Here is a 23874-nt window from a genome sequence, read left to right on the forward strand (position 1 = left end):
GCTAAAAAGGGCCTTTTAGCCTCATTGTAACCCACTAGGGAAAATGCATGTAGTCCTCACATCTCTTCTCAAAGATAAGCTACCACCATTTGAGCTAGTTTGTTCTCATTTTGATTTTTTATAGTTTTAGCATTTTATATTTATTAATAAAAGTCAAGTTTCAATATATCTCTATGTTTATGTTATAAAGCTATGTTGTGTTTCATTTCCTTCATAAATATGGACCAGTGGTATCAAAGTGATTTAGTCTATATCTATTTTTATATGCATGTCCCCAAAAAGATGATGGTATAAGGAGTTGGGACTCAAACTACTTGAGCCCTTGTAAGACCATCATCACCAACACTGATGATCTCCCATGATGGAAGAAAATAAATATGAGAGATTAGGTGATCACATTAAACTTGCTTGTGGATTCTCTCATGTGACAAAGGAATGAGATGACGAATAATGTTTCCCAAATCCTTCAACAAATGCGAACATGTTATGCATATTCATCAAGTGGCCACTTTGGAGGCACTAATTCCTTTAAGGTACAATGTAAGTATGTTGTTAAATGCCAGATAAATGTAGATTCTCTAGGAAGATGGTTAAATATGTTAGGAGGGTATTTTTTAGTCTGTATTTTTTGCAATGGATAAAATATTACCTTTGCACTCCCTAAATCTCCCCCCCACATAAAGGATTAGCGCGAGACTTACTGTGAACAAAGGCCATAGAGCAATCTGCATTGCTTACAATCACACACACTTGGGACCCTTCTATGTATCTTATACAATATTACCTTGTTGGGATCTATGAATACCAGTACATGAGATGAGCCACACTATCATAGGAGAGGGACAAAACAATGCCAGAGTTCACAAATATATTTCATACCTTGGACACTAAGTTGGGTATCAAAGACTCCAAGTGAAATTTAGTGCTCAAGTACCATGGTTTTCTACATAGATACGTCTAGACAGAAATGGAGTTGCTGGACATCTCCTCACTTGGTGCAGCATACTGATATTCTATCAAAATCAAGAAAAAATTTAAATAAAAGAAGTGAGACTTTGGACCTGCAAATCCCTCATAGTAGAAGCAATGAAAGGGCATCTCCAAATTATAGAACAAAGGATATAACAAAGGTGGTTCATTCCAAGAAAATCCATCTAAGACAGAAATAAAGAATCGTAATGGGATTATGAAGAAAGACACATGAAATTCGTATGAGTTCCATAAGAGCCACTCTCATAAAAATGATGAATTTCACACACGGAAGTCATTGGTGGCCAAGCTAAAAGCTTCAGATTCAAATGCGGGTTATAACTTTGAATTAGACCTAGATAAGGGGAAGAAGATCATTGATATAGAAACCAGTTCCATCATTATCACTACTAAGGTCTAGTAAATTGAATATCCATAGGAAGGTTAGTGCTTCTTTCACTCACAACTATGGGTGAAGGGTGGTCCACTATATTTCATATTCAATATAATAATTTGAAAGAACCTCATCTCAACAAACGTCATTAAGAATTTGGACCTACCAACAACATCACATCCATAGTCACACACCATCAAGTGGTTTTTCCATGGGAATGATATTTGTGTTAGCCAACAGTGCCATCTTCCCTATGACATCAAGCTCTTCAAGGACGACTCTATTATGTAATATTTTTCCCCTTGAAGTTTGTCATGTTCTTTTAGGCCAACCATATTTTTGGAAGCATTAGGTTATGTATGATTCTAGACCTCGTAGTGTTATTATTACTTTAGGCTGCAACTATACTAGATATCAAAGGTTTCTCCACCTACTATCGTTTATTCGATATTTGTTAAGCAATGCACTGAGGTCATCTCCTAGACTAGGAAATTTGTCTTCTTCCTAATTCACCGTCAAAGTAAGGAGAAGATTGTGGCTAAATACATGGCCTTCACATAGGGTCCATCCACATATGGGAATGGTCATGGAAGGATACAAGGACATCTCCTCACCCATTGGGGTACCTCTACACTATTAGGTCAATAATTCATTTGATCTTACCCTAGAAAAACTCTACAAATGGGCCAATTTATTACTTCTCTCTTCTAGAAAATGAGGAAATAAAGCGTCAGATCCAAGAGATACTCCAAAAAAGGCACTTTTGACTAAGTTCCTAACCTTGTGGAAGCCCAATTATACTCATGCAAAAGAAAGACATGACCTTCTGAATTTACATTGATTAATAATTGGACCCTGAAAAAAATCATAGTCAGGAACCAATATGCAACTCCATGGATTGAAGACCTTCTTGACCAAATCAAGGGGGCCATGTACTTCAACAAGATTTATTTGAAGTATGATTACTACCAAGTCCCAATATAACCAATTGATGTATGGAAGACTACTTTCAACTCCAATGAGGGTCATTTTGAATGGTTGGTCATGCCCTTCAGTTTGACGAATGCCCCAACAAATTTCATAAGGTTAATGGATGATATGATGCAACCTTTCACCAATTTTTTTGTGGTTGTATATCTACATGATATCATCATTTTTTGTAAGGGTTGGGTAGAATACTTGCAACATATTTAGTAGGTCATTCTCACTCTTCAACAACAAAATCTATGTGCTAACTTGGAAAATTTCTCATTCGGAATTAACAAGTTCCAATACTTAAGATACATTATTAATGAGCAAGTTTTTCATGTTGATATAACGAAGGTCCAAGTCATTTGGGATTGGCTAGGCCTAATGACTCTAATAGAGCTTCATAACTTCTCAAGCCTTGCTAACCTCTACCTAATATTTTTGTCCGGGTTCTCTTATATAACTTGGCCCTTAATTCGAATGACCAAGGGAGGAGAAAAAACACTTTCATTTTGTCTGAGTCCCAATAAAAGGAATTTGATCACCTGAAACACCGTTTTTTATCTACATTTGTACTCACCCTTCTAGACCTATATCATGACTTTTGTAGTTCGAAAGGGATAGGAGGGAGAAGATCTCAGGAGGGAGATATATATAGATGGATATGTATCAATCGATAGGGCAGTCCGCAAGGTCAATAATAATTTTCTATTTAGATAGATGCATCTTACTATGCTATTGGTGTAGTACTCACTCAACAAGGACATATGGTGGCATATCATAATGAAACAATCTCTGGTACTATCTAGAGATACCCCACCTATGATAAGGAGATGTACTACATTGTGCAGGCCTGTCAAAAATGAAAGAATTATATTCTAGAGAAGGAGAAAATCGTCCACATTGACCATAGGCCTTTTCAATTTATGCAGATATAAGGGGAGTTACATAATGATCACCATAAAAAATGGTCTAGTTACCTTTAACAATTCCATTTGAACATCAAATACAAGAAGGGAAACACCAATCATGTCGCAGATTGCCTTAGTCGACCCTTAGTTGTGGCACTTACCACAATTCTTAACTCTTGTGGGGATGAGACCTATGAGTTGCCACATTTATACAATATTAACCCAGAATCTCAGCCACACACTAGATGTGGATGGAAAACAAGAAAGTTCCAAAATTCCACCTCCAAGATTCGCTACTATGCTACCTGGGCCACCTTTGTGTTCCTACAAGTGAGCGTGCTAAGTTAATATCGGAGGCACATTATAGTAAGGTGACAGGGAACTTTAGTGTGGAGAAGATATTAACAATACTTCAATAATATTTCTGTTATCCAAAGCTTCGACAGGATGTCTAGTAGTATATCAGATCATGCACTGTTTGTGTCATTGCTATAAAAAACATAAAAAACAAGGGATTGTACACTCCTCTACCTATAACAAACAAGACATAGGCATCAGTTTCCATGGATTACATGTTGGGTTTTTCATCCACCAAACATGGAAATGATTGTGAGTTTGTGGTGGTCGACAAGATCACCATTTTGGCACTATGCAAGAAGCGTATCACAACTAAAGTTATTGCTAAACACTTCTTTGAGTGTGTTTGGGTCTATTTTGGGCTACTTTAGACCATTATTTTAGATAGGGATAATAGGTTCCCTCACAACTTTTGGTCCATACTATGGTGTCTCATGGATACCAATTTGACCAAATTGACTGCCTTTCATTCCTAATCAGATAGACAATCAAAAGTTGTATATAAAATTTTTATGCATATTTTATGCATATGAAGCTCCAAGTAGTCACATACAATGGATAAAAACCTTCCATATGTTCAACATAGCTACAACAAAGCCTGCCACAAATCTATTGGCCATATTCCTTTTTAGGTTTGCTTGAGGTTCCAATCGTTGCCTGCAATTGATGTAGCTATGTCCATTACATCTACAATGGCCAAGTCCTCCCATGCTCAGACTAACGTAGATAGGGCATCCAAATTGGTTGAGTAGATCCAACACCTTCAACAGTAGGCCTACGATATCCTATAGAAATCCAATGCCAAGTATAAAAAGTGGCATGACCAACACATAGTTACACATAAGTTTTAGGTTGGTGATAAGGTGTGGTTACATTTATGTAAAGAGCACCTCATGGGCCCCAATAGGAAGCTTATACCACTACGATATGGCTCACGCATAATAAAAAAGGAGGTGGGTGATAATACTTTTGAATTGAACATTACCACATTCTTGTGCTTGCACCCAGTGTTCAATGTGGAGTTGCTTTGACCATATTATCTACGTCTATTGGACACCGCAAAGACAATATAGAAATTGTCCCCCCACAGAGCTCAATCCTGATTATGTTGAATCAGATACATTGGATTAGATTATTGACACCAAGATAAAGGATACTCCCCACAACACATCCAACTCTTATGGGTTGTGAAAGTCGAGAAGCTTCTTCACCAACACATTTGAGACCATTTATTCTTAAGTGGGAGGAATTATCTAGGTGGATATAAAAGTCAATCCATATACTCCAATGGATTAGAGCATATTTCTCCATCTTGTATGTTTTTTCCACATTTTTTTTCCTAAATCTTAGGACCGTTTTAAGGCCCTAAATGGTATTTTGTTGACATGATAGGGACCTAGGCTCTCCATAGGTATATCCTAGGTTAATTTGAAATGTGTAATTCTCTATTAGACCTTTCTAATAGGTTATCGAGCGTGTCAAACATATATTGTATTGAAAGGTTATGACCCCAAGAAGTTGATATTCCAACTAAACCCAATGGGATTCATTATCCTTTTGGTGTTTTATCTTCTAGAGTTATGTTTTTGTATGTTTAAGGTTTCCTCTTTGCTTTTGATATTAAAACGGGCCTTTCAACCTCATTGTAACTAACTTTGGAAAAGGCACATAATAGTCACATCTCTTCGTGGAGATAAAGTACCACAATTTGAGCTACTTTGTTTTTATTCAACATTTTTATAGTTTCATCATTTTCCATTTATTAATAGAAATTAAGTTTCATTATCTCTATGTATCCAAAGAGTGCCAACTCAACACAATTTTGAGTAGACCCACATCGAGAAATATTGAAAATATATTTTAAGAAACATGTTTTCCATGTATTTTCAATTTTTATTGATGTATGCCAACTGAAAAAAAAAATGTGTACCCTTGGATGTAGAATGAGTGTCTACACTAAATTTGAGTAAATTTATAATGAGATAAGTAAAACATACAATAAAAATTATAATTTTCATTTTTTCATTTAAAACTTCGTAATTCTTATTCTATTATTTTTTTATTATCCTTAGGAGGCTCATTTTAGACCTCAAAACTCTTTTACTAAAATTACATTGAAAATCCACTCCCACAATACACAAGAAATTCTAAATACTTTTTGAGATCAAGCCAATAAGCATTTTTTTTAGGTTTCTTACACACACATAAAATTCAATCCAACCAAGGGGCTTCACTCAATGAATTTTTGACATATCACGTCCATTCAAGGCATATTAAACAATACCTAATTTGACTACATATCGGAAAATACGTCTAAAAATCACATTATTTAACCCCCTACCAATACTAACCCAATACACCTTCCCAAATAAAAACACCTATTTTCACTAGATATTTTAGGTATCTATTTTTTCATTAACATTTTCATTATAGCCATTTATATTTTTTCATTAACTTTAAGCTCCAATTTTTATACTGCAAATATAAAACCTTTTACCCCTATTATATGATCAATATATTATGTCATTTTTTCCTCAATATATATCCCCCAATAGAAATGTATGTGGTATAGTGTTGCTCCCCATTAAAGCCCCATAAATCCAATAATCAATCATTTTCTCAAAAACATGTAGAGATGAATTCAACAACCATCAATTATATCATTTCACATTAATAAAATAAAACTAAAACCTAAATATTACTTTAAAAATGATAGATGCAAATGCTTAACAAACTATAGCTTTGATATTTTCAAAAAATATAAGGTAATATTTAAAAATAATAATTTCAGTAATTATTAAAAACACGTCTTACCACAATCTTTTTTCCATGTTAAGAAAACAATAAGAAAATTTCTATAATATCACTTAGATTTTCTTGGCACACCCATACCATGTTCAACAAACATTCCCATACATAGACGAAATGAAACAAAATAAAAGTGTTGTATACATTTTAAACAACTTATGTAATGCTCCTTCTGCCATGTATATATTCATTGGAAGAGATATTGGAGAATGCGGAGCATCTAAATGCTAAATTATATGATGATTGGCTTCCTTATATGTCATAGGACTCTTTAAAATTATTGGTTAACAAGCCATCATCGAAGAAAAGGAAACGCCATTTCTAACTTAGCAACTTAACATTCAACCGTTTTTAAATTTTCATGGTGGCAAACAAAGAGTCTATTAATATGCAATTACCAAGGAAATTAACCATCGAAGAAAAGGAAACACCATTTCTAACTTAGCAACTTAACATTCAACTTCGTTTTTAAATTTTCATGGTGGCAACCAAAGAGTTGGCATTAATATGCAATTGCCAAGGAAAATGAAGATATCGGCAATGGCACATACTAACAATAAAATTTGATTTTTCACCTTATATAAGCAATTCAATATGAATATGACCATAGAAAAGTGTTTTTATTAGATAATGGTTAAGAAAATGAAATTTACAAAAGCTAGAACAATGTTTGAATATATATATATATAATTATTCATTTATATATAAATAAATCACAAATAACATAACATACTTATAATCGGAGAGGAACAATAATTATATGTATACATAATTATTCATTTATATATAAATAACAAATAGCATAACATACACAGAATCCAAGCGGAAAACGAGGTTACAAGGGTTGTTCGCTCTATTTTGGTAATTTCACGTTCCAATATTCTTCATAGCTCTATATACATAAACTCGATATTGATTTCTCATATTACATTTGCATAACTTTCATCAATAAAATCTGATTAAGAGAAGGATTACAACCTTTCTGTTTCACAAATTAATCCATCTATTTCAAGTATATAACATTTTAATAGTGTTAATAAAACTTATTGATGTCTATACATTTCAAGTACATAAATTTTAATAGCTTTCACATGGGCGACCATTGAACTGATTTCACTGGCAGACGAGGTAGCTGTTCTGCAGCCGGTATCACAGCCACTGAGTTCTGTATGCGCTCTGTCCGAGATGGTGACAGGTTTGGCGGTCGCACTTTTGCCGCGGAATCCTGAATTGGCTGCGGCCGAGATGGTGACGGGTAGTGGGGTGATCCTTTTGCTGAGGCATCATAATTATGGACGATTGGACGCATTCCCCACTCCTCCTCCGCGAAAGGGAAATTTGCAAGCTCTCCCAACTCGTCCACCGCAACAATGACAGTCTCAAGCCTCGCCGCAACTTTTGTGAGAAGACACGCAACCGTTGCAAGAGAAAAGGTGTCCATGAAGGCCGCACCCTGGACTGCTTCGGAATTTCGGACTGCAACAGAACCATCCGACATAACAGGTTTTTTGTTTGCGTCACCATCGGCCTTCTTGATTCTCAAAGCTTGTGGGTTTTCAGATTTAGAGGAAGGCGTAATTTTGACATTAATGAAATTTGGTCTTGGGTCGTCTTCCACAATCTGCCACCTTTTATTGTCTATAAATAGCTGTGGCTGGGACTTCAAGCAATTATGTAATTCCTCCACTGCTTTATTCAAGTGCTGTTTCATGAGATTAACTCTGGTGCTTCGGGTCATGGTTTTGATGCTGTCCGCCAGTTCTATTATAATCTTGCAGGCTTGGGCTACGATGTTTATGCATGGCTCTTTCAGGTGCTGTTGCATGAAATACGATTCCTGGATTCAAGTGATTTACCAGCACTAGCTGAGCTGTGTTTCCAAAAAAAACTTAATTCTAAATTTCAAGTTCCTAACAAAAAATTCTGTCAAGAATACCTGAATCTCAGAGTCTAGGCACCCATTTAGAGCATCTACGCAATACGAGCAAGAACGAATCGTTGCTCCAATTTTGACATATTGATTCCAGGGATATCTGAATCCAAATCGCCCGTGTGGTGCGAACTCCCATCTAGCAAAGTTGGCCTGCCAAAGACATATTAGGACGTTCTAAAACTAATAAGGCAGCTCATACAAATGTCAACTATTTTTCATTTTTATTTTCATAAATATGATGGAATTAGATACAAGATATGTTTTTTTCATTTCCAAATTAAATATATTCATATTAATATGATTGATATATCATTAAACATCAACTCAATATAATATATGCAATATTATAAATTTAATATATTGATATTGTTACTATTAATATTAATATTAGAAACTTGAAATTGAAATTGAAATTAATATTAATATTAACAAAAATACTAGTATATTATTAACAATGTTGTAAATATTAACAATTTCAAAATATTTTCGAAATTAACTTGACAAATGCAAATGATATATCGTTAACAAATACAGAAGAAGCATTCTTGGAGAAAAATATTATTCGATTTATTCATTCTTAACATAATCTATTAATTAATGATTCTATAAAATGCTTAAAAAAATATGTTTATGAACACCATTTCTCACACATATTATATCACATCAACCTCAATATATTTTAATTCTAAAACACCATTTCTCACGCATATTATATCACATCAAGCTGAATATATTTTAATTCTAAAGCACCATTTCTCACACATGTTATATCACATCAACCTGAATATATTTTAATTCTAAACGTTTGCATAATTTAAGGCAACTCATACAAATACAAGTCATTCTAATCACGGTTGCCAATTTTGAAAATATTCTTGAATAATAGAAAAATAATTTAATTTTTTTTAGTCTATCCAATTTCGAAATATTCCAGAAATGGACAATACAAATTCCAATGGCAGATCAAATAGTGACTAACAGGAATTCATTTCGGGTTAAATAAAGGAAAAACAGGATTTCGGAAAAGCATTATTCAATTTATTTATTTTTCACATGATTTTTTGGAATATCAATTATAATATATTAATGGTTTCGTTAAATGCTGAAAAAACGTCGACTACCATTTCAGATCCCGTTTTATATATATATAACGTCAACCTGAATATATATTAATTCTAACCTTTTGAACTGAAGTGAATCTAAATTAGTAAGAATAATTTGCTCTGGAATAATACCCACCAAAGCTTCTTCTCTAGCTTTTGAATTTAACACACGCGTGTAACCCGTAGAGACCATATTTTTCTCGCTGGCATTGTCTGAAGATTCCTTGGAAAACTCTTTGACGCAGCCTACAATGTATGTAGAAACAAAATCTTTGCCTAAGTAAAAGAAGTAAATGATTACCATTAACAAATTCTATGGTCCTGCAAGCCTATGAAGGTCATTTATTAAAAAAAAGTTATTCTAATCTTAGATTTTGAAAATATTTTAGAATTTGATCAACAAGATCGAACATAAAAATGTTTCACCTTCTAGGGACATAGCAAATACTTCGAGGTTGCGTATAATCAATTTGTGAAGATCATCTCCCGCCCAAACTGGGTAGATGAGTAAACTGGTAAGTATAGCTATACCGCACCCTAAAAGTACTGTCTCCAACCGTACAAGTGCATAGTTAAGTAAGGGTTCCTCGCGATATCCGGAGATGGAAATGACACTGAAGGTGAGAATGAAGATCATGAATCCATAATCATATCTCGCATAGGAGGGGGAAAGCCGTGTAAATGTGGCCAATGCACCTGTAATCATATGGACAGTCACAAACATTAATTAATTATATGATTTATAATGAATAGAATGTGTTTTTGAAACTTTGATATCATTTTTTTTAATTGATTTCAAATTACTAAAATCTTCGTATGTAATTGAGCTCTTCCATCTTACATGTTTATGCATAAAATACTTTTACTCACAAAAGAGAAACACCCCAGCAGCAAGTATAATTGGTTGGAACAGCTTTCCACCTTGACGTGCAACGAGGTTTACCAGCACAGACAACGCTCCTCCCACAAACGTTGCGAACATTCTGTTTAATCCTTTGCCCAAGGTTGCTCCTGCCACAATAAAAAAATATCAAGAGTATTGCACAGTATATCATACTAATATTGCGTCTATTATGAAATTTGTTACTTTTTATCAAAATATTTCAAAAGTTATAATTGAGTTTATATATATACACATTGGTTTTTTTATGGAGGCCATAAGAGTTTATATATATACACATTGGTTTTTTTTATGGAAGCCATAAGTTTGTCTATCTTTCAAATTTTTTTCTTTTTTTAAATTATATTATTTTATCTGTAGATCTAGATTTAGCATCATAATTTTTTTAGGTATCTAAAATCATGAAACTCTATAATTTTATATTATTTTATATGTAGATATAGATTTAGCACCATAATTTTTTTAGGTATCTAAAATCATGAAACTCTACAGTAAATTATAATTGAGTTTATATATATATATATATATATATATATATATATATATATATATATACTCATGTTTTTTTAATGGAGGCCATAATTTTGTGTATTTACCAAATTCTTTTTGTTAAAAAATTATATTATTTTATGGTATCTAAAATCATGAAACTCTACAGTAAATTATAATTGAGTTTTTATATATATATATATATGGTTTTTTTAATGAAGGCCATAATTTTGTGTATTTATCAATTTTTTTTTGTTAAAAAATTATATTACTTTATATGTAGATATATATTAAGATCATAAAAAATTTCTGGGAATCTAAAATCATGAAACTCCACCATTGTAACATTTTCCCAAAAATTTTGTTAGATATTTTATCAAAATCTTACTAAAATTTCCCCTATTTTCCATATAACTAGATTAAAATACTCAGTATATAATTACTCTCATATATACACTCATATATACAAATAGGAGTAATTACCTGCAGTGAATTCGAAGATCATAACCACTGTCATGACGGCCCAGACAGTCAGGTCTTGAAAGGAGTCGAACAATATACTATTGAAATAGAAGATGGAAACCAGGACAAGTGCGATTCCCACTTTTATAGCATGAAAAACTCTCCTTGGATCCTCCGCTCCATGTTGCCAGACCGCCTTACAGAGAGAAATAATGTACGATTTCAGCCCACCGAATACTTGTAGGATCTTCTCAAACACTCGCTTATGAAATCGTTTGCGAGTTGCAGGTTCGAGGTTGAAGGAGGCTTCTGGAATGCTAATCTCCCATTCGAGAATGCTGATCTCCCATTCGATATTGGATACATTGACCTTCGATCTGCCCATACCTACCATTTATTTGTGCAGATTTTACTTCACAAATTGGAAACTAATTCAACTGTATATTATAATGATCATAAAATTGATGAACATAAGATTTTTTTTGAAAATATAAATTAGAAATTAATTTAATTCATCATGAAAATGATACTATATATAAACACAATAGATAATATATACATAATATATATAAACACAATAGATAAATAGTTGATTCAATTTCCCAAAATTCTTGAACTTTAACAACTACACACTAGTCTTTGAATTTCAACTCTAACAACTACTCTCTATAATACACACTAACCCAGACTAGGTTTCTAACACCTCCAAAATCAGTTACAAAGTGGGTAGGGAAGACTTTGCTCCTTCTCCCAAGTCTGTTGCAGAGTGGGTATGTTTCATGGCATCTCAAAGATAATTGAGCAGTTATTCAATGAAGAACCATGACAGGATGATAACCAGAACGCAAACGGTAATTCAGAACCGTTGCAAATCTGGACTGCAAGCCTTTATAAAGGCCAGTGATTCTAGTCTTATGCCCCCACTAATCCACATAGCTCGCTCTTGTGGGCAATCGTTCGCTCTGAGTCACCCATCGATTGATTTTTTATTAAATTCAAAGGTGTGGTTCATGAATTATATAGTCTTTTCCATAAATTTCCTGCTACTTCGTCCCGAAGTGTGCATGTACCTTCTCCAGTATTTGTCGAAATCAGATTGTGGGGAACATACATTTGACCTTCCGCCGCTTACATATTTGTTGATTTACGACTATTTACAACTCACACGGTTCTTTATATTAAATAAATTGAATATGGGTTCTTTATATTAAAAAAATAAGGGTTATCCATGACAATTCGCCTGTAAGAATCGATAAGGGTTACTTATGATCTGACATTTACCCTATCCAAAATCGCTTCTTCAGAGTTGACCCAGTTCTTGAATATTTAATGCAGTATAAGTTAAAAACACAATGGTTTTTATTATCGGTAATGCAAGTTGTAACTGCTTGGCAATCTAATTAACGGACTTTTCATTTAAAACAAGTCGCATAGAGTGTTACCGGACCAGCTGTGCAGTATGGAACATTTTGTATAATTAATTAATTTATTTTTAAGTTGTAACTGCTTGGAAATCTAATTAAGAGACTTTTCATTTAAAACAAGTGGCATACGGTGTTACCGGACCAGCTGTGCAGTAGGGAACATTTTATATAATTAATTTATTTATTTTGAATTAAAAATAGAAGGTGATTTGCAATGCAATATACACTGTTATATATATGTAAATGGTATTGATTTTGAAATAAATGGTATCATTTATGATTCTTCCCATGTCATACTTTTTTATTTCGATGAAGTAAGAGAAGGATTTTCTATATTAAACTTAGCCAAATATACATAAATTACAAGAGGCCACACCTGCTCTGCAAGAGTTCAACAGTTAGCCGGGCAGGCCGAACCGAACCAATCATCTAAAACTAAGAGAAATCTAAACAAGAAAACCGGGGAGAACCGCCAAACAATTAAGGCACAAGGTCAACTGGCAGTGCTGCCGTGCATCACATGAGCCTAGAAATCCTTGGATGCATAGTCCATCGAATTGGAGGTCACAAAGGGCCAGAGATGATTCGCTATGAGTCCACAAGAGGTCCCACCACAAGCCAAACTAAAAACTGTCAAATGGACTTGACAAAAATTTAAGGCTTAACACTCTAATCTATTTTCGGGTCCGACCAACTAGCACAAACAAATCGTCACCGTTGATCAACTCGCTAAGATCCAATGGTTTTCGTGAATATCGGAAGGTCGAGAAGCACGAGAGTTAACTGCCCGATGAGGGCGGTTTTCTCTCTCTTTGCTCTGCAACTTGTCGCTCGAAGAGTGGAATCAGAGCCAAACTCAGAAAAAACATAAACCATTTAGTCCTCGCTCGATATATCGCTTGTGGTATTGGACCGGTTGACTCACGGAAAAACAAACACTTCCTTTCGCCATGTGTTGTCCTTCAACTCTGTCCTACGCGTAGTTCTTGCGCCAATCCTGTTCACCTAGTTTCTTTATCAACCACCACCTAAGCCAAATGAAGAAGGCCACTTCAGCCTGTGGAGCTATCCGAGTCAATCCTTTCATTATTCAATCATAAGGAATCCAGACTCTGGAAAATACTGAACCAAGGCGAGTTAGACTGTGTGGAATTCTCTGACCTCCCGCCGGTCTTCTGGGTCTCTTTGATCCATCCTGTTAGTCCATAGTTCCATGTCCTGGGTAGCTTGACAGAGATAGTCCTCCTGCAATTTACCTGGGGGTAGCGAATCCCAAGCATACCTAGAATCCCTGTCCCTATTAGTGACTCCTTCATTCGCCAAACAATCTGCTAACATGTTAGCCTTCCTTTTCACATGAGTAAATCTGACAGTTTTAAGGGTTCACAGGTGAGAATAGATGCGGTAAAAAACCTGCAAAATCTTCTAGTGCTTCGACACTTTATCTGGAGAGGTTCCATTGCTAATTTTCTTACCCGCTCTAATGATTAATTCTGAATCCGCTTCAATTATAACATTGTGTGAACTTGAATTCACCAGGATTTCCAAGCATTTCTCTAATGCCATGAGCTCAACCATGTTGTTGGTGGCCTTCCCCAAGTGGCCATGGAAGATTTTCTGTATTTGTCCTTGATCGTCTCTTATGGCACCCCAAAGCCCACTAATCCTAGGTTGCCCTTAGCTTCTCCGTCAATATTAACCTTTAAGAAACCATAAGGAGGAGGCTTCCAAATGTTAACACACTTGTTTATAAGGCTTACTGCCTTTATTATTCCAAGAGGACTCATAGACTAGAGACCTAAGTGAAGTATAATTCTCTCCTCTTGGGGCAAAGGAGGATCTTTAGGAAGGGTCCTCACCAAGCTTCTTACTGTGTCTCTGAGCTGCCTTAGAATTTTCTCAATTATGTGTTGGGGCTTGTTTGTTTTGTTTTTGAAAATTCGACTGTTGTGTTCTTTCCACACATTTGAGATGACGAAACCTCGAATGAGAATCGAGGCTTTATTAACTATCTCATTCCCTGATAAGTTATTCCTCCAGTTCTTTAGAGTATTGGATATGCTAAGACTATCCCTATCAGTTAGTCTAAAAATAGAGGCCACCCAGTCCCACACCTTTGAAGTGAAAGGACAGAGGTTGAGAAGGTGTTCAATCATCTTCTCTTGAGCGCAACATATGTAACACTTGGAAGGACCAATTAATCCTTTCTTAAGGAGATTCTCTCAACTTAAGATCTTTCTTTGATGCAATAGCCAGATGAATAACTGTATTTTCATCGAATGCGGACTTGCCCAAAGTTTCTTCCAGACCTGATAGGATTCACAATGTTAAATCTTGTGACTTCTTGTTTGGCTTCTTTGAGGTTAAAGTTGCCTTCAATTTTCTTTCCCCATCTTAATTGATCTGTTGAGGAAGAAACTATAATCCTTCTCTGCTCTAGCTCCTTGGTGAGAGCTTTTGCCTTGGTCTTCAGTGGATTTTCATCATTGTATCCTAGATCCTTCCACTTCCTCCATTTTCCGTTATTCCTTCCCTGATCCAAAAAGTCTTTTACCAAAACCATACCTTTGCTATCTGTGTCATTTTTGAGAGCTGCAAATTCATCCCTATAAAGGTTGGGTTCCTGTTGCCAGTTATCCTCCCAAAATCGAGGAAGATCCCCTGCTCGAATTTCCTAAAAACAATGTTGTTAGACGATATTTTTATTATCCTAGGCAAGGTTCCAAATATGCGAGCCCCTGATTTGCCCTAACATTCTTATGTGATCCTTCTCCTACTAGTACTTGGCATATTTTTGTTTCCAAAGATTAGCCCAAGGGGCATTCGGTTCCTTAATCCATCTCCACCAAAGCTTGGCTCCCGAGACTCTGCTGAGGGTCTCAGGATCATGAAGCCCCAATCCACCATGGCTCTTGGGTTTGCAAAGTTTGTCCCAGGCTACTAAAGCCCACTTCTTTTTTTCTTCCCCTCTGCCCCACAGAAAGTCTGTTTGTATGCTTCTTATTTGCTGCTTAATACCTTGAGGACTAGGAAGAGCTAAAAACGTAAAAATGGGAATGGCCTACAAGACCGCCTATGTGAGCACAAGGTGTCCTGCCAAATTCAGTGATCTGCATGTCCATTTTCTGACCCTACCCTGAAGTTTATTTAAAATTGGCTCCCACACTTTCTTGCTTAGAGTTTTGTCAGTAAGAGGAATGCCAAGATACTTGGAAGGTAGCTGTTCTCTTTGAAAACCAAGAATTCTGGTAATGTTTCTCTGAATAGCAATATTAGTGTTAAAGAAAAAAACTTTGGACTTGTTAAGGCTTACCTCTGTGCCTGCTGCCATAGCAAAGTCATTTAAGATGTTTTTGATTGCTTTGGCTTCCTTGACTGTGAGTATGCCCTGCAACATTGTATCATCTACAAATTTTTGATGGGTGCTTGCCTCTCCATCCGCGGTAAGTTTAATACCCTGAATTCGTCCTTCAACATTCACCATTTTAATCACTCTACCTATCCCTTCCATCATGAGGATGAAGGGGAATGGTGAAAGCGGATCTCCTTGTCTGAGCCCTCTGGAGGGTGTGAAGGTCCTTGATGGAGCTCCATTAAGAAGTATGGGAAAGCTGGTTGATGTAACCAATGCCATGACCCATCTTATCCAATTCTGGTCAAAACCATAGGCTTTTAGAATTTCTCTTATGTAAGCCTAGCTCAATTTGTCATAGGCTTTCGCTAGGTCTAACTGAATGATCATACTAGCTTGTTTGTTGCTTTTAAGAGAGTGTACTACCTCATGAGCTTGGATGATATTGTTAAGGATTTTTCTTCCCTCCACATAGCCTATTTTCTCCTCCGAGATGAGAGAGGGTAGAAGTAGTTTGATTCTATTGGCCATTACTTTGGAGATAATCTTATACACCACATTACATAAGGCTATGGGTCCAAAACCCTTCGGAGTCATGGCATTTTATAGCTTAGGAATCAGAGTGATGAAGGATGCATTCATAGCCTTTAGGACCTTTTTGGATCTTCTTGAGTCTTCCACAACCTCGAGTATATCATATTTCACAGTTTCCCATTAGGCTTTGAAGAAGTCTACATTGAATCCATCAGGGCCTGGTGCTTTTCCATTCTGCATCTCATTAATTACTTCACTGATCTCGTCTTCCGATACTGGCCTGTTGAGATTGTGGTTGTCCTCTCTGGTAACCAGCTAAGGGATATATTGAGTGAAATGATCAATGAACCTAGATCTGTCCTCCAGTGGCTCCTTTGCAATATTACAGAAGTGCTTTACAAGGACCCATTCCATGTCATTGTGAGAAACAAGCTCAATGCCTTGAGAATATTTGATCTTTGCGATTCTCTTGTGTGCCCTGTGAGCTATGGTGGATTTATGGAAGAATTTTGTGTTTCTTTCTCCCTCTTTAATACATTGTATCCTTGATTTCTGCCTGCAGAAAATTTCTTCTTTTAAGCATCGCTCCTTCCATTCTTCCTACAGAGAGTCAGTTAATTTTTGCTGCTCCTCAGTGAAGCCATCTGTGATGTTGATCTGATTGATCTCCTAGATCTTTTGCTTTGTTTCTCTTTTGGCTTTGAAGATATCTCCAAATTCCTTTCTGTTCCAAACTTTAAGATGGGATTTGATATGTTTAATTTTCTTCTAGAGCATGTACATTTTTGTGCCCTGAATATCCAACTCCTCTCTCCACCATTTATCAACGTTATTTGTGAAATTAGGGTGTAAGAGCCAAGAATTTTCAAACCTGAAACGTCTGTTTGTTGGTGTGCCCATAAAGGTGGCTTCCAGTTGTATAGGCCAATGATCTGATCCTCCAAAGGGCAGAATGGAGGCTGTCATGGCAAGTCCTGAGAGAAAGAGGTCCTTTGAAATAATGAATCTATCAAGTTTGGAAGCAACTTGATGAGCCCCTCCCCTTTTGTTGTTCCAAGTGAAGGTTCCATTAATTGTTTCAGTATCCACTAGACCCATGTACATAATGAAGTTTTGGAAGGCCATGGAGTCTATACCTAGCTGTCTAGTGCCTCCTTTTTTTTTTTTTGAAAGAAATCTTATCATATTGAAATCTCCTACAACGATCCAAGGAAGAATGGGATGTCTTTCTATTAGCTCCTTCAAGGAGGTGAGAAGCTTGAGTTTGTATACTTTCTTTTGAGGTCCATAGCAATTTGTAATCATGTATTTCTTCTTGTCCCCTACAGGTTGACATATCATGGAGAGATAGTTCCTGGATGCTTCAGCATCCAGAATTCCAAATTTCTCTGGGTCCCACAATGTGAGAATTCCCCCCGCCGAGTTGTTTGCCTTAACCTCTAAATACTCATTTTGAATAACCACTTATTATGAATATCTCTTATCTTTTCCATCAAACATTTTGTCTCCTAAATAAAAACCATGTTTGGTTTTTCTTCTTTCATTATGTTGGTAACATTTCTTTGTTTCCTCCTATTCCCTGTGCCTGTGATGTTCCAGGTTGTGAGCTCCATTAATAAATATTAGTAAAGGAATAACTGGTAAGATATTTCATCTTACCTGAGTTGATCAACAATTTTCCACATTTGTTCAACAGTTCATTTTGTTTCTTTCTTCCTCCTTTCCTACTTGAGTTCTTTGGAGATTGTGCCTGAGAATTGTCCATCATCTTGATCCCACTTGGCTCCTGGCTTTCATGATTTCTTTTGGATACAACTCCCTTCACTTGTGACCTCCAAAGGAAGAGTTTTTGTACTCTATCATAGTCCTCTTTTGGCAGGGAGTCCATTCCTATGTTCTTTCCTTGTTCCAGAAATTTCTCTAGATATAGATTTTCCCTATCCAGAATCTCCTGTAGCTCATGGTACTCTGTTCCTACTTCACTTGGAGTCATCTACTAGTCCCTACTGATCTCCATTAGGCTTGGTAGATCGTCCTTTTTCTGGTTGTTTACTGTGATATCCTCCATTTCAGCTACCTTATCCTGCTCCTTTATTACATTCTCCATGTCTTGGACTGTCTCCTTGCTGCCCTCTTTTTCCTCCATGATGTTGACGTTGTTTTGTCTTGTATGTCTGTCCTCATTTACCTTCTTGTGAGGACACTTTCCCCCTTTCCCTTTGCTCTTGACTTTGGTGAAACCCTCATGATCTCTCTCCACAATGGTTTTCTGGTTTCCTTCCCTATTGATCATAGGGCAGTCTCTATATAGATTCCCATGTTCATGGCATTTGTGGAATCTAAATGGTATGTGCTCATAGTCCACAGTATGCACCCATTCTTCATCATATACTTCTAAGATTATCGCTTCGGGCAGGGCTCTAGATAGATTCATTTCCACAAATATGTGGGCAAAGGTGGTATACCGTCCTTTCAGAGTTACCTCTGAGATCTTTAGAAAATGTCCCAGCTTGTTGCCTGTGGTTTTCAAAGATTGAATGTTTCACGTTCTAGGACAAAGTTCATCATCCATGGCTGCATGTAGAGTCTTGTTGCAGCATAGAAATAGGCCCCCCCTTCAAACACTCTACCTTTGTCCACTAGGCTTGTGAGCACTACTTTAAAGAATCCCTTAGAAACCAAATGTAAATGTCTTTTTCCCTTTGGCTTCCAATGGCTCCTTATCCAGACATGTAACTCCCTCTTCGTCGACAATAACCCCATGACCTTGCATATTATTTCCTTCTCCGTCATATGATCCCTATGAGCTTGTATCGCTGGGTCGCTCAATATGACTCGGGGAATAATGCTTGAGTTGGGCTTGCAAACCCCAGTTGTATTTATGGAAGCTGGTCTTTCACTACTGCTTCCATTCTTCTTTTCTTTGCTAGTTTCCTATTGATTCCCTTCCTCATCCTGATCTTTGCTTCTTCCAGATGTCCCCTGACTATGTGATTATGAGATCTTCTGCATGGGTTTTTTGAAATGTCTCTTTCCCGCGTCCTGACTTCCTCCTGTGATGGCTCAGTTGTAGGAGGGAGCAACACTCCCCCCTGCGCTCCCCACCATGGTACCCTGAATCCAAAACCATGTCTTCAACTCCAACCCTAGCTCTCATTTACAAACGCCCTTCCATATTTAAGCTTCCTTCCCATGTCATACTTATTCGTTACATATTTAATATTTGATTTTGAAAGTATTATTTTTTACATACAATGTATCATGTCATCTTTTATGTGTTAATTAAAAAAAAAGTGTGATTTACTAGGTATAGTGTCAAATTACTTTTTTGTTTTGTTTTTAATCAATTAAATATTAAAGTTAAGACACATGTACATTGTATGGAGACAATTATTTTAAGTCTTATCATTAAAATAAATAAATAAATAATAGCATAAAAGGAGAGTAAAAATTAAAATTTTATATTGGTTAAAATAATAATAATAAAAGATTTATCTAATTTTTTTAAAAGATTTATTTTTATGGTTGTAAAATTATATATTTGTGTTATAATAAAATTTTAATTTTGTTTTGAAGAATGAGTTTTTAGTAAATTATAATTTTTAAATTTATATAAAAAAACCTTATGTATTTCTTCTAAATGTTTTAATGGCAAACAAAACGCTGAGAAAAAAAAATATTCATTAGTTTTTTAGAGTTTGCATTTATAAAATATTAAAATATACATCTTTCTTTTAATTTCATTATTCTTAATATTATTACATGTATCATTTTCATAAAATTTTAATAAATTATTTATTATATTAAATTTATGTTTATTTATCAAATCCCTTAGTTGTGTCCCGTGTTACTAATAGTTACTTGTTCAAGTAAGCTACTAAATTCTTTCGGAATTAAAGGAAATAAATAAATAATAATAAAAAATAAAAAATAAACTATGTTTATCAAGCATTTTAGAAATTACAAATTCTTAAAAACAGGTGTTACATCATATCATATCATATGATTATGATATATATATATAATAATCTTTTATATATATATATATATATATATATAATCCCTTGGTTGTGACTAGTTTACTAATAGATAGTTACTTGAAGCAAGCTCCTAAATTCTTCTGGAATTAAAAGAAATAAAGAAATAAATAATAAAAAATAAATTATGTTTCTCCAAAATTTTATAAATTACAAATTCTTATAAAAACTATGTTACATCTCATGGCATTGAATTAGTATGTATGTATATATATATATATATATATATATATATATATATATATATATATATAAATTTGAACAAGCGTATAAATAGTCAAATTAACTTAAATTTTTTATTAAAAAAAATATGATATGTAATATAGGATAATGTATTTTGCAATTTTCTAAGTTTAGTTACATTGTTTATTAGTTGGTAATATTTAACAAATATGAGTTGCAACATGTTAAATTGTTTCTAATAAATATCGTAATTCTTTACATATGTAAAGATGCTAGAGAATTATGCACTAATTTAAATATTGATTACCAAGTTTAATTTACATGTCTACATTTTCTCATATTATACAAAAAAAATGTAATAAATATAAAATTGTATGTACAAATTTTGAAAAAGTCACTAATTAGAAAAAGATGATCTCTAAAATGTATTATAAAACCTTCTTATAATTCCAAAACTATAAAGCATATTTTTTCATATAACCACTTCATCAAATGTGTACATTTACTTGCAAAAATAGGAATTAAAAATGGTGGTTTATATTCTTATATATTTTGAGGGAATGGATCACATAAAGAATACATGTATTATTTTTTTGATAAGTAAGAGTAGGACCTTCAATTAATCAAACCAAGGATACATAATTTACATGTCCCTGCACCAACTCTGTGAGAGTGCAACAGGCAGCTGGTTAGGCCCAAACCCAAGCCATGCCCCCAAGACTAGGAGAAGCCCGGAAAGGCAAACCGGGGATTTACAACCAAACACTCTTGACAAAATTAAGCAGTAAACATAAGAGAGACTGTCGAGCACAATAGGAACCCTGACCTTCCTGGAAGGCAGGACCATAAACCTGAGGTTTACAAAGATGCCTCAAAAGACCCATCGAGGGTCCTCGGGAAGACCACCAAAGCTTAGCTAAAAACATTAGTAAGCTTAAAGTGTTGCCAACCAACTGATTCAAATGGGCCCTACACAAAAACCTGTTAAGCACGGACCCAAAGAAAACTTTAGGCCAGTTTTCTTTTAAATTTTTCGAAGCCAAAACTCCAAACTAACTTGCACGATCAATCTACACCATTGATCACCCGACACGGATCCAACGGTCTACGTTGATATCAGGTGGTCAAAAAGCGTGAGGAATAATCAACGGATGAGGGCGGTATTCTCTCACCTTTCGCTACTACATGTCATACTTGGAATGAAATCGGAGCCTTGCCTCAAAAAACTGGAAACTGTATGAACCCCATCCGATAAACTGTTGATGGTTTTTGGCATGAAACTCCCGCAGAACATCTTGCGTGCACTTTCACCTCGTGTTGGCTGTTGATCAGGTGCAACGGAAGATTCTTGTTCCTTCCTCCTAGATTCTCTGTCCACTGAACCATTTCGATTCATCCTGTTAGTCCATAGCTCCATATCTTTGTCCCCCTAACAGACATAGTCTTCCAACAATTTGCCTGGTGGTAACAACTACCAAGTAAATTGAGAGTCCCTAGCCATATTGGTAACTCCTTCGTTCGCCAAACGATTTGCTAACATGTTAGTTTTCCTTTTCACATGAAAAAAGCAAACAATTTTTAAGGTTTGCAGGTGGGAGTGGATGTGGTGAAAGATCTACAAAAGTCTCCAATTCTTCGAAACTTTTTCTGGAGAAGTACCATTACAAATTTTCTTGGCAGCTCTGATAATTAATTCCGAATCTACTTCAATGATAACATTATGAGATTTGATTCCAACGGGATTTCCAAGCACTGCTCTAATACCATGAGCTCTGCCATGTTATTGGTGTCTTTTCGCAGATGGCCATGGAAGATCATCTTTATCTGACCCTGTTCATCTCTGAGAGCCCCCGCAAAACCAGCTAATCTTGGGTTACCCTTAGACGCTCCATCTATATTAACCTTTAGGAAACCATATGGAGGATGCTTCCAAATGATACTATCTGCATTTATTTGTCCTACTCCCTTGTTTAGGCCCTGAAGGTTTATGGATTGAAGACCCAACTGAAGAATGATACTCACCTCTTGGGGCAGAGGAGGATCCTTAGGAAGTGTCCTCACCAAACTTTTTACTGTGTCTTTGAGCTGCCTTAAGATTTGGTTAGTTATGTGTTGGGGCGTGCTTGCCTTGTTTTTGAAGACCCAACTGTTACGCTCTTTCCAAACATTCTAGATAACAAAGCCTGGAGCCAGAGTCCAGACTGAATTGATAATTTCATTCCCTGATAATTTCCTCCTCCAGTGCTTCAAAGTGTTGGATATGTTGAGGTTATCCCTATCTGTTTGTCTAGAAATTGAGGCCACCCAGTCCCACACGTGGGATATGAAAGGACAGAGGTTGAGAAGGTGCTCCATCGTCTCCTCATGTAAATCGCAGAGGTAACATTTGGAGGGTCCAAAAAAGCCTTTTTTTAGGAGATTCTCCCAAGTTAAGATTTTCCTTTGATGCACTAGCCATATAAATAGCTTTATTTTCATCCAGTGGGGGCTATGCCATAAGTTTTTCCAAACTTGATTAGGATTCAGATAGTTAAATCTTGATACTACCTGTTTAGCTTCTTTGTGGTTGAAGTCACCTTCAGGATTCTTTCCCCATATTAATTGGTCAGATAAGGAGGAAACCAGAATCTCTCTATGCTGTAATTTCTGGGAGAGATCATCTGCCTGGGATTTCATAGGACTCTCATCACTGTGGCCTAGATCCTTCCACTTCCTCCATTTTCCTTCATTCCTTTCCTGGTCCCAAAAGTATTTTATCATAATTAAACCTTTGTTATCTGTGCCCCTCTTGAGAGCTACTAACTCCTCCTTATAAATGTTGGGTTCCTGTTGCCAGTTATCCTCCCAAAAACGTGCAATTTTTCTTGCTTGAATTTCCCAGAAGCTGTGTTGTTGAAAAATACTTTTATTTTCCCATGCAAGGTTCCAAATATGGGAGCCCTTGATTTGCCCTGACATTCTAATGTGATTCTTCTCCTGCCAATACCTGGCATATTTTTGTTTCCAAAGCTTAGCCCAGGGAGTTGTCAGCTCCTTAATCCATCTCCA

General features: G+C 35.6%; 1 protein-coding gene across 1 annotated transcript; it reads right to left on the bottom strand.

Annotated features, from left to right (window-relative positions):
• Positions 1 to 7495: 7495 nt before the first annotated feature.
• On the bottom strand, positions 7496 to 11681 carry LOC149219345 (aluminum-activated malate transporter 10-like). Its single transcript, XM_089386798.1, has 6 exons — positions 11318 to 11681; positions 10315 to 10455; positions 9871 to 10140; positions 9581 to 9720; positions 8345 to 8491; positions 7496 to 8245 (listed from the first exon to the last, which is right to left on the bottom strand). The coding sequence occupies exons 1-6, from the start codon at positions 11679 to 11681 to the stop codon at positions 7496 to 7498; spliced, it is 1812 nt and encodes a 603-aa protein (XP_089242924.1).
• Positions 11682 to 23874: the final 12193 nt, after the last annotated feature.

This window comes from Pinus tabuliformis, chromosome Q, assembly GCF_031772625.1.
Source record: "Pinus tabuliformis cultivar Carrire ecotype Pingquan chromosome Q, CPIR1, whole genome shotgun sequence".
In the NCBI taxonomy this organism is placed as follows: Eukaryota; Viridiplantae; Streptophyta; class Pinopsida; order Pinales; family Pinaceae; genus Pinus; species Pinus tabuliformis.